Source organism: Rousettus aegyptiacus, unplaced genomic scaffold (assembly GCF_014176215.1).
Source record: "Rousettus aegyptiacus isolate mRouAeg1 unplaced genomic scaffold, mRouAeg1.p scaffold_m13_p_17, whole genome shotgun sequence".
Lineage (NCBI taxonomy): Eukaryota > Metazoa > Chordata > Mammalia > Chiroptera > Pteropodidae > Rousettus > Rousettus aegyptiacus.
In genome coordinates this window covers 38587783-38604419 of record NW_023416292.1, presented here as the reverse complement: position 1 = coordinate 38604419, position 16637 = coordinate 38587783, and the positions used below count along the sequence as shown (strand labels likewise).

Sequence of the window (16637 nt, the reverse complement as noted above, 5' to 3'; positions counted from 1 at the left end):
ATAAAATTATTATTTAAATAAAGAATAAAGTTTACAAAAGTTGGTCTTTAGTAGCATTTACTCTTTTCAATTTAACTATTTAGCCTTCCCGAGAGAAATAGCATTACCATTGAGAACAGTTTGTGCTTTAAAGAAAAAACTCGCTGTGCTACCATTTTTAAAATGTTTCTATTTAATAATTTAACCATTTTAATTAATTTAACTATATCTTCTTATTAGGATGACTTTGACCAAAGAATATTCCAAATGTGTATATTATTTATGAACTCAATACATGTGAGATGGACTTAATTTCGGGATAGATCATTAAGAGTGAGAAAATTTGGTAGAAAGTTTAATTTAATTATATATAAACCAAAGTGTGACACTTCTGTACGTATTTATTCTTATGTCCCATCTACCGATATTTCTGCCACAAATAAAAACCTTATTCCAAAAAAATTACTTATCTCAGTTTTAAGCTCTACATCATGAGTTGTTTCTGTTTTACTTTTTGTGAAACATCTATTATAAATTTCAAATAATAATATACAAAAATGTATTAATGTGACTACATAATATTAAAAATTATTATAGAATATTAAGAAATGAGTCTAATTTCTTTGACAGTATTACAAATTTTATACATAAATTCTTTTTAAAGAGGATAGCTTTCAAAAAATCTGGCTACAAACATGCTATATTTTGCCAAAAAATAAAATAAAATAAAGGGCATGCTTACTCATGTGTATTTAGCTTTATTTTACATCAACTGAAAATCAATTTACTAAATAGTTTTTCTATTTACTGGAATAGATGTTTTATCTTGATTTGAATGTATATTGATTGTGACTTAATGGCTACCGGAGGCTTGCATTTTACTAGCATAATGCTGCTGCCAGCTCCATGGACAAAATGAGCATCGATATGCAAGGTAAGAGGAGCGAAGGAGAAGGCACAGGTGTTACACACATATTTAAAAGAAAAAATATTTGGCTTAAGTTTAAGAGTGGCATCGTAGGACTATTGCACACATTATTTCTCTCATTTCTATAACAAAATTAATAGTGCATAACCAATTAATCTTTTTTTGCAGAGTAAGATAAAAAATAGGAATTTTAAACACTGACTAGATTTTGTGCATGACTATAACATATGCGTTGCAGACACATGTACCTTTTCCCAGAAATTAAAACGCTTGCAGAATATTACTATTTATTTTGTATCGTGTGACTGTATCATTCTTACTCTTTCACCAGGAGGGCCAGGAGGACCGTCACCGCCAGAAGTGCCCTGCCAACAACAAAAACAAAAACAAATTTTAAAAAATCAGTTTTGATTCTTATAACATCTGTTCTCTGGAAGAGAAGTTTATAGAAGCCCAGATGGAACAGGTACTGATAATACCTTTGGACCAGGTTTCCCAGTGGGACCTCTCGCACCCCTGGAACCTCGAGGACCCTGCATATGAGAACAAAAGACAAAATTGTTCGAGTGCCAACAAACCCAAACAAATAAAATCAATTTTTATATTTGAAAAAAAGTATCTTGAAATTTTAAATCTAAATTTAAAATGAAAACCAAAAATCATTATTTTAAATCAAGACACCCACCGTTGGACCACGCTGACCCCGAGGGCCTGGTTTGCCAGCTACACCCTGCCAAAGATAGTTCAGACAGTTTCAGTAATTAGATATCACGTAAATTGCGTCTGGCTGAGAGACAGGTACTCTCGCGAGAATATCTACATTAGCTAGTCCAGAGCAATGTATTTGTATTTCGTACCCGTGCACCTTTCTCTCCATTGGCACCAGGAAACCCAGGAAACCCAGTGGAACCCTATAAAAGCAAAAATAATAAACGATGAGTATAGCAACTAACATTTTTAACCACAAGCTGTAAGTCTTTTAAAACACAGTGATTTCTATAAATATTTAAATCAAGAATATAATTTTAAGATACCATACAACTCCCATTTATGTACTTAAAAATGAACTTACAGTGACATCTGAAATCCTGAAAGCATCGAAAGCATGCGTTGATAAAAAATTTTAGATTTTACCTTTAAGTAAAGTAATCAAATATATCATTTCTGATATTAGAAAATGGTAATTAAAGGACATTTCATGTAAAATAAATTTTTGACTTAGAAGTCTTCCTACTTGCCTTAAATCTGAAAAAAAAATTTCTATTTTTCCAAGTATAAATAATCAAATATTAAAATAGAGATTTAATAAAATATTTTTTATGAATTAACATTACTGTCTACTTAGCATTTTTTGTTGAATATTTTTATGCCTTTAGAACTGGATCAAATTGTGAAGTCTGAAAATCTCCCTCCCTCATCCTTTTCTGTTTAATGTTTGAATGTGGTTAGACCTAACCAAGAGTCTAAATCCGATGGTTTAGCACTGAAATCTTTATGGAATTTGAAAGACATAATTCAAGACTTATATTTGTTATGCATTCACCTAAATAAGTTGAGTGCATTTCTTATTCTCTTTGAGCATAGTTTTTTCTCCTGAAAAATGAGGGATTTCATCCATGTGTTATAGTTCCTATGAAATTTGTGAGAGATTGGAATAAAGGAAAGCAAGATGCAAAAATGATAATGATAGATAACAATAAATAATGCTATTTACAAATGTAAAAAGTATAGTAAAAACATCATGTCATTTCATCCACAGCTGCATTTTATAGATGGAATATAATACAATTCCCCCATTTCACCTTGTGCCTATAACCCTCATTTTCATTTGCTCAGATTCCTTTGAACACAATTGTGATTGGTTTGCCTCATCATTGTATCATATAATAAAGGAGATTAGGGTTCAAATCCTTGCTCCTTAGCTTGCTAATTACAAGACCCTGGGACTGGTGGGGTAGGGGCTTCCAAATACTCACCTTTATTATTTAGTCCATTGAATGGATTAAATGCAATGATATGAAAAATGTCTATCAAAGAGTACCAGATGTTCAGATTTGCCACTCTTCCTTGTGCATTGAGGGAACTATAACAAAGCCTTTTTTTACTCAAATACATTTCTTGTTTGTTTTTACTCACTCATTTGGATTGAATTACCCTTTAAAGTAATGTTTCTCCTAGTGATCAATGGCTCCTCTGTATCAGAATAATCTGGAGTGACTACTAAAAATATGGGTTGTCAAGTCCCACTGCAGACCTTCTGAGACAGACTCGCTGGCAGTAGGATCCAGGAATCTGTATCCTTAACAGTTTCTCCAGGTGATACGTACAGAATAGATGTAATTGCTTTATATTTCTTACATAAGTCAAAAAAATTGTATGTGAAGCCTTATGGGAGATGATGGTCAAAACAACAACCCAAAATATGCACTGCTAAGCTTCTTTTTATGACGCATTTCCCAATCTACTTTATACCTATAGAGATAACTATGTTCAACCTGAGGACAATTGTTAGGACATATTAATAGTCACATAATGAGGAAAAAATGGTGCAAATTACATTTTAGAAGAGCTTTCAAAGCCTTTTCTCTTTCCCTTCAGAGAATCAGATAGTTATATTTGGTAGGGTATCACTATATGACTACTCTAGAAATTTGACAAGTGAGTATAATATGAAAATACTTTACTGCTATTAAATTTTATTTTGGAACAAATATTCATTTCTGTCCTGAGAAGACTAGATAAGTAACACATTTTAGAAACTCCCTTAAAAATTGCTCTTATACATCAATTTTATTTTTAATAAATTTTCTTACGTAGTTTCTGCTCTAAGAAATTTATGGGAAACAATAAAACTGTCCAATCCACCAACTAAACAGTTTGTAATATATTGGTATATCATTCTTCTATTCTTACATAAGGAATTATCACCAAAATATACAATTTCCATGAAAAGCCATTATCTACTTTTAAATGGAAAAAACAAATAGCACACAAAAGGCCAATTGTCAAAGGTTAATGGTGAAATTGGCTCAGTCAGAAAGTGGGAAAAATAATTTTAAATGTTGTTTTAAATATAAAAGAAACCTATCTTCATATAGATTTTACTTTTTGAAATAGCTATAATTTTACAGTACACATAGTGGTCTATCTTTCTAAATACCTATTATGGTTTATATTGCTAGTGAGATATTAGCTAAATTATATTGTCTAAATATAGTCCTTAAACTGCTTGAAAGAGATAAGCAGATGAATTTCATTTTTAGTACAAAAAGATTTAAATCTATTTGAAATTTATTGGCTCAACATAGGAAAATAATGTGAAGCTCTCTTTGATCATTAACGTGCCAATCATTTTTTTGTTGAGAACTGAGAAACATAAATAGTTTTTGATCTTGGAAAAACAATTATGAAGAAAACTTATATAAAGATCAAAATTTCGGACATTTAGGTTAAAGGGTAAAAGAAAATGTTTGATTCCTTTAGGAAGAAACGTTTCTATCTAGTCATTCTAGTACATGTTGTTAATTAAAAAAAAAAATCTCAAAGGCTATTGAACAAAGGATGACTTAGAAAAACAAAAAAAATAAGAATGTCAAACAAACTCAGAAGAAAATCGTGCTCATTCAAGTACTATGACAGTTTTCTGTTTTTAAATCACAAAACCACTATAATAACTGCAATTCAACTTAGTAAATAAATCAAGAATTTGTTGAGAATCTATAGCAAAGGTTGAAGGTTATATAGTAAATGTCTTCTTTTACTCATAATACTTGTGAAAATGCTTGACACTTGAAAGGGAGGTAACAGGAGAGAGGGTAGTGTATTAGAGACAATATATAAAAAGTAAAAGTTACTTATCAGTGTTCTAAACGTAGCCAGAAACATTTAGATAATACCTGTATTATTTTTAAATCATGGATGAAATGATTCATTTTACAAGAACTCAAAGCACTATGTTTACCTCCTACTATACAAGGAAATATATATTATAATATGTATTTTATGTATTACATGTATTTTCCAGAAAATAATCTTTCTGTAAAAAGTATAAGACAAAATCATATGTCAAACCTAAAATAGTGTCAACCTGTAATGAGTGAACAAAAGTGCATACAGTTCACTTATGTTGGAAGGGAGGACATTTTTCTCTCATTATTTGTGAAACATTAATAAATGAATGTTTTAGGATTATTATATAACTAGGATTTATTCCTAACTATTATACCTGTCAAACCTGAATAGGTCAAACAAGGACAGATAAATGATACAGATGAAAAAAAGATGATAGATAGATAGATAGATAGATAGATAGATAGATAGATAGATAGATATGATAGATAATCCCATGTACATATAATTACCTTAATAGTAATAACCAAAATTTATATATTAATTCATTTAATCACTTTACTATAACTAATCGTGCATCAAGTGCAGTCTTAACAATGTTTTATGATTAGCTTAAGAAAAAGCTATTATCTATAACCTGTCATCCACTTTATTTTTATAACTTCTAGATATACCAGTATTCTTCCCTGGAATAGTCCTTATTCCAATTATAAAGAAGTAGTTAACTAGTCCTCTCTTTTATGACCCTATCTCCTTAAATACTCCAATCCATAATCACTTAGGCCCCTAAGCTCCTTGAACTTGAGGCGTCCACAACCCTATGACTTTTCTTGTGAAATTGTATTTTAAAGATTCACCATCTCTGTTACAAACTGAAAGGTAACCTAAGTGATTAACTTTATTTGTTCATACAACATATTATGAATAAACTATAAAAATCAAGTTAATTGTTTTACCTTTGGACCTTGTCTTCCTGGGTATCCTGGTAATCCTGGAACACCAAGTTTCCCCTAAAAAAAAAATAATAATAATAAATTCTAAGTTGAATTAGGTTTAAATGATAATTTAGCCACTTTTCTAGAAGTTAGAACCACATATTTGCACACTCAAAAGGAAAATTTACAAGTTTTTACCACACTTCATTTTTATTATATTTCTTCATTTGAATAGGGAAAAGATGTTGCTTTACTTCTAATGCTATAATGTTCACTAACTTATGTAGGTTGTTCAAGTGGCAGTATCCTCTTTGGGGACTTAGATCCCCAAGTTAAAGAGAATTCTAGGACTCTGAATCCTTAAGCAAACACCTAAACTTAAGAAAACACCTAAGCTTTTCAACATTAAATTACACTTAAAGTTATTGATTTAGTTAGAACTACATTTAGATCTTACCAGTCCAACCAAAGTTAACCTTTTTGGCAAAATTATTTTATTTTTCTCTGTAAATATAAAGCAAACAATCACGTTATTAAACTTTTTTCATTAAATAAAGTTAAAGAATTATACTAAGAAATTCTGACCTAATGTTGAGCAGTTTCTCTTCTTTTCCAAATATCTGGGTTAATAAATACACCGAATGCTGAGAGCAATAACTAAGTAATGATTTTTGTGGTGTGTTAGTTTCTGCAGGTGGCCACTTGCATGTGCAACTATTTTGTTCCAGTCCAATGAAATTACATTTCAATTTGAAAGTGCTAAACGAAATGATAAATTATAGTGGAATACAAAGATGTGTAATAAATACTAAGAGGTTTAAAAGGCGATACTAAGAAAATCGGCCCCCTGAAAAAGCATTAATTTAAAAACACAGGTAGAGAGGATATTAAACTAAGTGAATTGAATAATAATATGTTTGCAGGATTTTCATTTTCCTTAAAATCTTATGAAGCATACTTTATATATAAAATTATTTATCAAAATATTAAACATTAGCAAGCATGTAGTATCAATATTTCTCATGTATATTTAAATTGAAAAAAAAAGTCCAAGTTACTATATACAATGTTAAAAGATAAGTAGTACTTTATCAACAAAAGTAAACATTTTATTGAATGAAGCAAGGCAAAAAAATTAGGAATATAGTTTATGACTCTGTCATTATAGATCGAACTAAAGAGTTTTCTGATTTAAAATCAATGCATAGGTAAGCAATCTTCAAATGGAAAATTTGCAAACAAGCCCTAAAAATCATATTTATAATGATGTCCTCTTGGACACATTAAGTTACCATAGCTTGTTTTATACCATTGATTTCAAAGGTTAATGAAATTCTCTAATTATGATCACAAACTTTTGTGTTCTATGTTAAGTACTATATTAGAATATATACTCTTACTCATTTTAGGGTCATGTTAGGGTTATTTATATTTTCAGTATGGTGATAGGCAATTTCAAAAAAGGAGGAAATACTAATGAAATGTTAAAGAATTGTGGGGTAGTGAAGTCTTGATGCTTCAGAACAGTTTGTGAGACCACTTACACAGCATAGAGTGGGTCTAAGAAGAGATGAAGGTCCCAGAAGAGTCTTAAACTATTGGTGAGTTTGCAGTTTAAGTATAGGCACCCTAGGGCCTTATATGCCCGTGTTTTCCCCTAGTTCTTTCCTTCCTCTGCCTATGTATGATCACATTACTCCCAGTTCACAAATGGCAACTGCGAGTGTAAAACCAGAGAAGAACTACTACACGAGATAATTCATAATGACAGGAGGCAATGTTTTTACATTTCTCTAGTCACAATTCCTATGTAATCCTTACACAATGTGTTTTCCTCCCATCCTTTATAGGATGGTAAAGGAGGAAATTACAATTTTCTTAATTAGCATGGAGTTTCCATATTTTGTAGGATAATGGCATGCTTATTCTAGAAAATTTGGACAATAGACATACATATAAAAAGAAAGCAAATTATCTGAATTAAACCAAGAAGTAATTATTATTTATATTCCTTTAGTATACATAATAGATTAACATTTGTCATAGACATTTCTAGTTTTTTCTTAATTTAACACCATAATTCATTACAAGATATTCACCAAATCACCATATTATCAAATGTCTTATGAAAACATAATTTTAATGTTGCCTAATGTTACATCTAAATGTTAATGAAATGGATGCAAATATTTTTGACAATACATATAGCCCAGTGGCTCTTAAGCCAATGAATGTTAGAATTATCTGGGGATGTTTTAAAACATACTGATGCTTAAGTTAACCCCAGATTACAAGTTAAAGCTCTTAAAGTTGGGCCTAAACATCACTATTTTTAAAAAATTTGCCCTGAGAAAATATGTGTTGTGTGGAAAAAATAGAAAATCTATATTTTTGAATGAGGGGCAAAAATAATTCTATTTATTCCAAAACAAGCAGACTAACATTCATCAATTCTTTCATACTTTGTTAATCACACTCAAATTCTAAATCTCTAACATAGAAGAGTTTTAAGAGAGGCTGATCTTGTATGGCCAAAGAGAGCAGAAGGGATGAGAAAATAGGAAAGGCTGAAAAGGATAAATGTATGCATCTTACGATGCTACTTCTAAGTAGCACAGTCACGCACTGCATGGGGACCTTTTCGTCAACGATGAACTGCATATATGATTGTGGTCTCATAAGATTATAACGGAGCTGAAAAAGTCCTATCACCTAGTGACATTGTATCTGTTGTAACACTGCAGCACAAGGCATTACTCACGTTTCTGGTGATGCTGGTGAAAACAAGCATATACCTACTGCGTCGTTGGTATAAGGATAAAGCACGTACAATTATGTACAATACATAGTACTTGATAATGATAATAGATGACTATGTTACTGGTTGATGTATTTTCTATACTACACTTTAAAATATACTCTTTCTACTTATTAAAAAAAAGTTTGCTGTAAAACAATAAGCCGTGTTATAGCAGCAGCCTCATACATCTCATGTTTACCACATTCCTTGATCAAATCATTTTCTCTTGTGCTTGATTTAATCTTATGTTATTTTGTGCAGCACCATGCTGTTCAGGCTTGTAGCCTTGGAGCAACAGGTTACTCCATACAGCCTAAGTGAGTAGCAGGCTATATATCATCTAGGTTTGTGTAGGTGCATTCTATGATGTTCGCAGGACAACAAAATCATCAAATGATACATTTCTGTTGTTAAGCAGCACATGAGCATATAATGATATGCTTGAAATTTAATAGAGTCCTCTAGATTTCTGACATAAACAATAAAAAATATTTTTAAATTACCCTGAAGCATCATCTGTAAGAGCATCCGTGAATTTAAAGTTGTTCACTGACCTTCTCTCCTGCTTGACCAGAAGGACCAGGGTCTCCAGTTGGACCTGCTCGACCTTTGGGGCCTTCAGGGCCATCTTCTCCTCTCGGACCTAACTGACCAACTTCTCCCTAAAACATAGGGTAACATCTTTAAAATATATTTGAGATATTGCACCTTAACTATATTAGAGATTGAGTAGCAGAGATTATAGTCTAGCAAAAAGTCAGATTCTTCAACTCTTGATCTGTTTATTCGTTTTATTTATGACAATGTGACTTAAAAGTGTTTGATTTCATCAATCTTCCTTTTAATAAACAAAAAATTGATTATAGTTTGATATTTGACAACCTATAGAAGCCTGATATTATTGTGTAAATTAAAATTAATTTTAATGCACCTATGTTTCAGAGAGATAAAAAAATAAGAATCATGATTAGATAATGTAGGGTGGCAGAATATGCCACCCCAAATTATGCCACTTTGGCTTAAAGATTATTTTGAGCTAAAGGAAAGAAAAGTTCGGTGCCCAAACCTATATGCCTGAAAAAATGACCTAGATTTGCAAAGGTGTCCTTCCTCCAGTTTCTACCAGATAGGACAAAAGTTAATCACTAGAGATAACCAGGCCCTTATCAGTCTGGAGCTAAAAGCAGACACTAGAGGAACATACAACAATGAATTTTACTAACTAGACTTTATCTATGATTAATTTCCCTTATATCTGCCTTAGAAACTCAAAGCTGCAACTCAAGTGACAAAACTTTGTCTTGTCACTTCACTAAAAATATATAGTTTCTTTTCTAGGCAGCAGAGCTCACTATATATGAACAAAATTTAAAAGAAACTTATATTACCTTTTCAAGCAATTTGATCATCATTTTTGAAAATGGTTATAAACAATAGTATCATTTATATATATAGATATATGTATATACATATATGTTTGTATATGTGTGTATTATGAGACATGGAAATTTAGTATAATATCTAAAAGACAATTGATACTACATTATCTCCACAAAAATTAAAATGAAAACCAAAGTGAGCAACAGCCTCAGGTAGTACAAACATTTTTATCTTGTACCTGTGCTTATTATATTTAAATGTAACAATACACATACATTACATATGTATATATAATACACCATCGTATAGACTAGTGTAAATTTTTATTTTTTACTTACCCTGTCACCTTTAAGACCCATGTCACCTTTGAATCCTGGAAAACCATCTTCACCCTAAAAAATATAAGTAATAAAATAGGTGTTTAATTAGTTTTTTTGGGAGATGAAACTAAAATATGACTATATATCATATGAATACTGATAATTAGGGAAAATTGTTTTGAGAAATGTAAATCCTAGTTGTGAAACCTCTTTCTCCCTATCTTAAGCCCTATACTCAAAGTCTTCCATTTTTCCACAGTTAATAAAATGATAAAATAATTTTTTAAATTAATAAAATACAATAATTTTTAAATAAAATAATTTTTAAAATTAGGAATTATTTTACAAACATGTCTATTGAATTTTCTTTGTCTAATGGATATGACTTGCAGAGCTTGAGAAAAGGACATTTCAGGCTGAGTCTATGAGAACAGAACTAGAAAGATTGGCGCATAATATTTCCACACCCTCCTGCTCCAGAATATATCATGTAATTATGGGTATACATGACCTAATCCTGGAAAAGGGATCCAATCTGGTATCCTATGTAAACCTAAGAATTCTGACTGGTGTAGAAGTTTCCTTTAAGACAAAAACATTCTGGCCATAAAAATAGCCTTGTGGATTTAAGATTCTGTTTGCACCAAATGCAACTGGGCAAAAGCGGAGTCTTAAAAGCTGAAAATGACCACTTAACTTTCTATTGACTATTGTCTTCATTACCTTTTCCCTAGAGGGAAAGGTAATTACACAGTTGCCAAGTTTAGTTTTAAAAAATACTACACTCTATGTCTAAAAATCACTAACAGTTTTTAGGACTCTTTTCAGGCAGAGTTTTGTTTAAGAGGAAACATAGGGAAATAGATGCTACTTCTGACACATCTTTGTTTTCAATACATTCACAATTAAAGAAATAAATTAGATGACTCTTAAATTATTAGGTACATCCTTATAATAAATGACCTTTTTTTAAAAAAAGCAAATGACATTATCAAATTCTAAATTATTCCAGTCTTAAATTATCAGATCTGAATTAATCTTAAAACAAAGCAAACAAACAGTTTTAGAATATGTGTAAAAATGAAATTCACCTCTGCCACTTGGTTTATTGGGCTATGTTACTCGAAGTCTAAAGAAAAAATCTGAGTCTAAACAACAGAGAATTTCAATCTTAGGGTCGTAACTTGTTATTTCACCTTTGGTTAGCAATTAATGTTGTTATATGTAAAAAAAAAAAAAATAGTTTTGACTTTCATTTTCATCCCTTATGAGATAAATGGTTGATTATAATACACATTTAGAAAAAAGCCAAATAAATAATATATGTTAAAATTCATTAGAATTTAATGATTCTTTACAGAGTTTAGAAATAGGAAGAATTCTTATCATTATAAAAAAATTTCCATTGAAATTTATATAAAATTTGTCAAAATCTAGGTAAATAATACACTAGTAGATTAATATATGGTATGAAATAAAAAGTATAGCTGAAAAATACCTTAGAAATTTTTTTAGGACAATGTTCTCATTTTACAGTTTTTAAGTCTGGGAAAGTAAACAATCTAAATTTAAATGTCTATTTAGTATAACTAAAATTAGAACTCAGAACTTTTAACTCCCAATTTAAAATATTTATTCTTTCCTATGTGTCTGCTCGTTACTTTTGAGACCATATACCATTGAATGTAACCAATAATCTTAAATGTTTTCCTACATATAAACAAAATGTATTTATTTTTTCCTGTATGAGTTTCTCCTCACACATATCAACAATTTTATTTATACCTGTCATTTTGCAACCACCCCTCTTTCCAATAAGTTCACAACTTCCTCACGCTAATTAAATGCCTTTCCTTTAAATACTGCTTTCCTTAAAAGTCCTTGGCAAGCACTAATTTCAGAGAAAAAATTTGATTGACACATATTTTAATGAGAAAAATTCCAAACTGAGACAATATTTTTTTCCACAAGCTACATGCAAATAATTACAAGCTCAACACTGTTGAACCATCACTGTGCTCTATTGCCAACTCAATAAGACACTATACCCTGCAGTTCATCTGTGATAATCAAGATGAATTGGGATTCAAATCCAAGTAGCTGAGTTAATTTAAAATGCATGACACTTCTCATATAGTATAACTGACAATATAGTTCATACCTTGACAATGCGTCAGTATGTTAACTTTTTAATTTTTTTCTGAAAAATAAATTATCATGGATATAATAAGCCCGTCCCTTCTTGTCAATATTCCTTATCAATATCAAATCCACTCAATGTGCTTTTGATAACATTATGACTAAGGGAACAAAGAGTTATCCTTGAAATCAAAATTGATATTCTGTATATTTCTTAAGAAATCTACCAACATTTTATACAAAACTTTATTTTTTAAAATGCAGTATTAAGAATTAATACAAAACTAACTCTGAAAAATACCATTTGATTTCAATGTAAATGTTGAAGGATTTGGGTATGCTACACTTACATTAAACATTTACATGAAAAAAAAATTTCAATACTAAGTTTTTTGTCCAAAGGCAATAAAGCTAGAAATGTTTTATAAAAGAATTCACATTCTTTCATCCACCTCTGCCTGGTTTTAATCTTTATTTCTTTCTTATTAAGACTTTTGCTTTGCATGCAGTATCACATATAAAGACTTCTTCTTCTCCCAATTGATATATGGTGCTTCTAACTTTCATATTTGTACTGCATTTCAATTTATGAACTTGGAAGATTTAGGTAGAGAAAAAGAAGGGAATACACACTCCTCTGCTATGCATATAAGTGGATATTGAACAACCCTTGCAGCAAATCTATTTTCCTAATGTCAACCCTATGATTTACAAAAGTTAAACACATGTAAGAAAAAAAGGAATGCAGGATTAATTCTGTTTATGACAAATCTTGCTTCTGTTCTATAATTTAGTCCTCAGTCCAGAATATAAAAATATATTTTTTAAAAAATGTCTAAGATACAGAGTACAAAATTAGATTCACATTGTCTGGTGTATAAGTAATCACTTAATATATTTGGGAAATGAAATGTCTGTTAAATAAATTTAAATTTTTGATAAAACAGATATATGTAGTAATTAAAGTTACCTAAATAAATTATATTTTACCTTTTCACCTTTGGAGCCCTTGAGACCTCTGACACCATCTGCTCCCTATGGAATAAATTAGAAAGATTAAATGATTATGACATTTTACATTGAGATTAAATAATGTGGAAAAAAATAACATTTACCTTTACTCCTCTGGGACCAGGATAGCCAATAGGACCCTGTGGACCAGGAGGACCCTGAAACAGACCCATTGCAATGTAAATACACTGCAAGTGCTACTCAGTCACATTCTACAATTTTGCCAAATAATCTACCAGAATGTGTTATTTTTATACTATTGATAAAGATTTCTTGGGTCGGTTATCTTTTTTTCTAAAGTCATATATAACAAACAAGCCATGTGACTAGTCCTACCTACTCCAAACTTATACCATATATTCATGCTAAAAATAAGATAAATATTGTGTATATATAAAATAATGTATATAATCATATAATAACTAAATTTGACATTTTTTCTTAAACCTGAAAAATTCTGATGTCCTTGATGCCTACAATAGGCACTGACAAATTAACCAAGATCAATAATTTGTAACTAAAAACTGGCATACATTTGTAGCATTCACATGTTACAAGAATATGAATGAAATTGTATATTTTCACAGTTGGTTTCATATCACTAGTCTAACTAAAGGAAACAATATGGCATATGTAATATACAATTTCTGCAGTATTGCTATTTTAATAAGAATCCCAAACTAATAATTCTAAATAAAAATGATCCTACTCTTTCCTTACTATGGTAATTCAATATAGTATTAACACTGAATAAATTTTATTTAGATATTTTGATAAATGTTGCTCTTATAATTCAAACTACTCTTATTTAAAGGTTACCAGAAAATAATAAGTAAAGATGAAATTCAAGTGACATAAACAGTTTAATATTTAGTAGTTCTTGTCCACTTTCATTATTATAATTTATGACCATTTATTGCATTTATATTACATATGCATAATGTAGATTTATTTCTGATCATAAGAGTCTATTTAAGAAACAGAAAATGCAGTCTAATTTATAAAGTTGCAAATACCAAATTAAAAGTTTTCTAAGAAATGTTTGCTTATTATATCCATAACAAAAAATAATTCTAGGGACATGATTTATATTTAAATGTTTGCGAAAATTCTTTTGAAAGTAAAAACATATCTACAAGTAGAGATGAATTCTTTTCTGGCATTTATTTTCTAATATCCATATCCCTAAATGATCATAGAAGAATATTTACATCATAGAGATGATCAAAGTTAGGCATTTTCTCTAAGATATAGGTGACAGAACATTTAAATGGATACTTCGTAACATACCAGAGCACCCTTATCTCCAGACTGGCCTTCTTTTCCAGGATGACCCTATATTTAGTAAAAATATATACCAGAAAGATGGAATATTAATAACAGTTTATAATGCTATTAAATTATCCTCTCTTCTTTTTAAAATATTGAGATCTTACTCCTTCTATTTCAAAACAAACTGAATATTTTGCATCAGTGTACATAGCTATAAATAACATTGGAAACTGTAGCATTTAGAAGGAAACATAATGAGCTTATATTGAACGGATGTAAGTTTTATCAATTACACAATATATTTGAGAGAGCTTAGGAAAAGCACATAAAATAATACATACTAATATTCATCAACAATTCAACCTCAGTCTCAGTTTTACATCAAATATTTCAATCTGACTTCTATTTGGCATCTTGATCAAATAATCATACATGTATCTTCAAAAGGGAGCTAAGGCATGTGGATGGGACATTTGAAAATATAGCAAGATTATAGTGTTAATAATCAAGTTCTCGGGAGTCAATAAATAAAAATATGCCGCTCTATCGCAATTAATGCTGAATAAAAACAAGTAGAGACAGAATAAAAATAATTATCTTATTGATTACTGTGCGATAGACTATAATTAACATTATTATATTTCTAGGAAAAGAGATAATCCCTGAAGGCTTAGGAATTTTCATGGAAGATGGCTGAGAAAATATACCAGTTGTAAGGAATTTCACCTGGATTCTCAAGAAACATGTACTTTGAAAGGAAAAGAGGATAGAAAAGTACTTTCCATGAAAAGAAAAGAACATAAAGAGAGGTATAACAATGGATAAGTTTAGAGCATGCTGAGAAAAAAGTGAGCGGTGGGAAAACATGAGATTCTGGCCCAGAGAGCCAGAATGAATTTATCCAAAGACCACTGTGAGCTCATTAAAGATTTTGCAATTATGGAAGCGACATGAGAAAATGATATTATAGAGAGTTCAATGTTTAATTACTGGCTTAATTTGCTTTTATTACTGAATTCATAAAATCACTTTCTAAAACACATGTAAAATCTATATCTGAAGAAAACACACAGAAATTTTAATGACCAGGTAATTATTACTTACAGGAGGCCCATCAGCACCAGGAAGTCCGGCAAGCCCTGATTTTCCTTGTGGTCCCTAACCAAATAGAGGAAGAGAATATTTTAGTTGAAAAAACAAAAATAATAAAAAGTCTGACTTTATATGTAGGAATATACTGCTAATAAAATTCTTAACTTGAGACACCGTTTTTTATATATAAGCCACAAACATTTAAATACTTTTAAATGTATCATGTAGAAGAAATGGCATAGAAACACAAAGGAAAGCCAAATTTAACATATGTCAAAAACATGTTAATTTTTTGTCTGCGTAATAGCCCTAAATGTGTGTGTCTCTCTCTTTTTATTGAATTTATTGGGATAGAACAAAAAAAATCATCATATTTGTATGGAATCAAAGCAATCCTGAGAAAAAAAGAATAAGGCTGGAGGTATCACGTTGCCTCACTTCAAATTATTCTACAAAGAGACAATAATTAAAACAGCATGGTATTGGCAGAAAAATAGACACAGAGACCAACGAAACAGAATTGAGAGCCAGAAATAAATGCAATTTTCAACAAAGGTGCCAAAAATATACAATAGAGATAAGAAGCCTCTTTAATAATGCTGGGAAAATTGGAAAGCCACATGCACCATATACCAAAATTAACTCAAAATGAATCAAAGACTTAAATATAAGACCTGAAACAATAAATTACGTAGAGGAAAACATTAGGTACTAAACTCCTGGACCTTGGATTTAGAGAAAATTTTATAAATTTGACCTCAAAGACAAGGGAAGCAAAAGCAAAAATAAATAAATGGGACTATATCAAACTAAAAAGCTTGGGCACAGTAAAAGAAACCATGAACCAGAAAGAGACAACAAATCAAATGGGAAAAGTAATTTGCAAACAATGCCTCCAATAAGTGGCTAATATTCAAAATACCTAAATGTGT

At 30.3% G+C, this 16637-nt stretch overlaps 1 protein-coding gene across 2 annotated transcripts in view; it reads right to left on the bottom strand.

Annotated features, from left to right (window-relative positions):
• COL11A1 (collagen type XI alpha 1 chain) overlaps positions 1 to 16637 on the bottom strand; it is a 169676-nt gene that overhangs the window by 78311 nt on the left and 74728 nt on the right. For both annotated transcript variants that reach the window (XM_036235133.1, XM_036235132.1), the window contains exons 25-35: positions 15718 to 15771; positions 14632 to 14676; positions 13446 to 13499; positions 13321 to 13365; positions 10210 to 10263; positions 9046 to 9153; positions 5713 to 5766; positions 1765 to 1818; positions 1593 to 1637; positions 1387 to 1440; positions 1228 to 1272 (exon numbers count right to left, since the gene is read on the bottom strand). In XM_036235133.1, coding sequence (XP_036091026.1) covers positions 1228 to 1272; positions 1387 to 1440; positions 1593 to 1637; positions 1765 to 1818; positions 5713 to 5766; positions 9046 to 9153; positions 10210 to 10263; positions 13321 to 13365; positions 13446 to 13499; positions 14632 to 14676; positions 15718 to 15771 — 612 coding nt within the window. The remainder of the gene's footprint in view (positions 1 to 1227; positions 1273 to 1386; positions 1441 to 1592; positions 1638 to 1764; positions 1819 to 5712; positions 5767 to 9045; positions 9154 to 10209; positions 10264 to 13320; positions 13366 to 13445; positions 13500 to 14631; positions 14677 to 15717; positions 15772 to 16637) is intronic.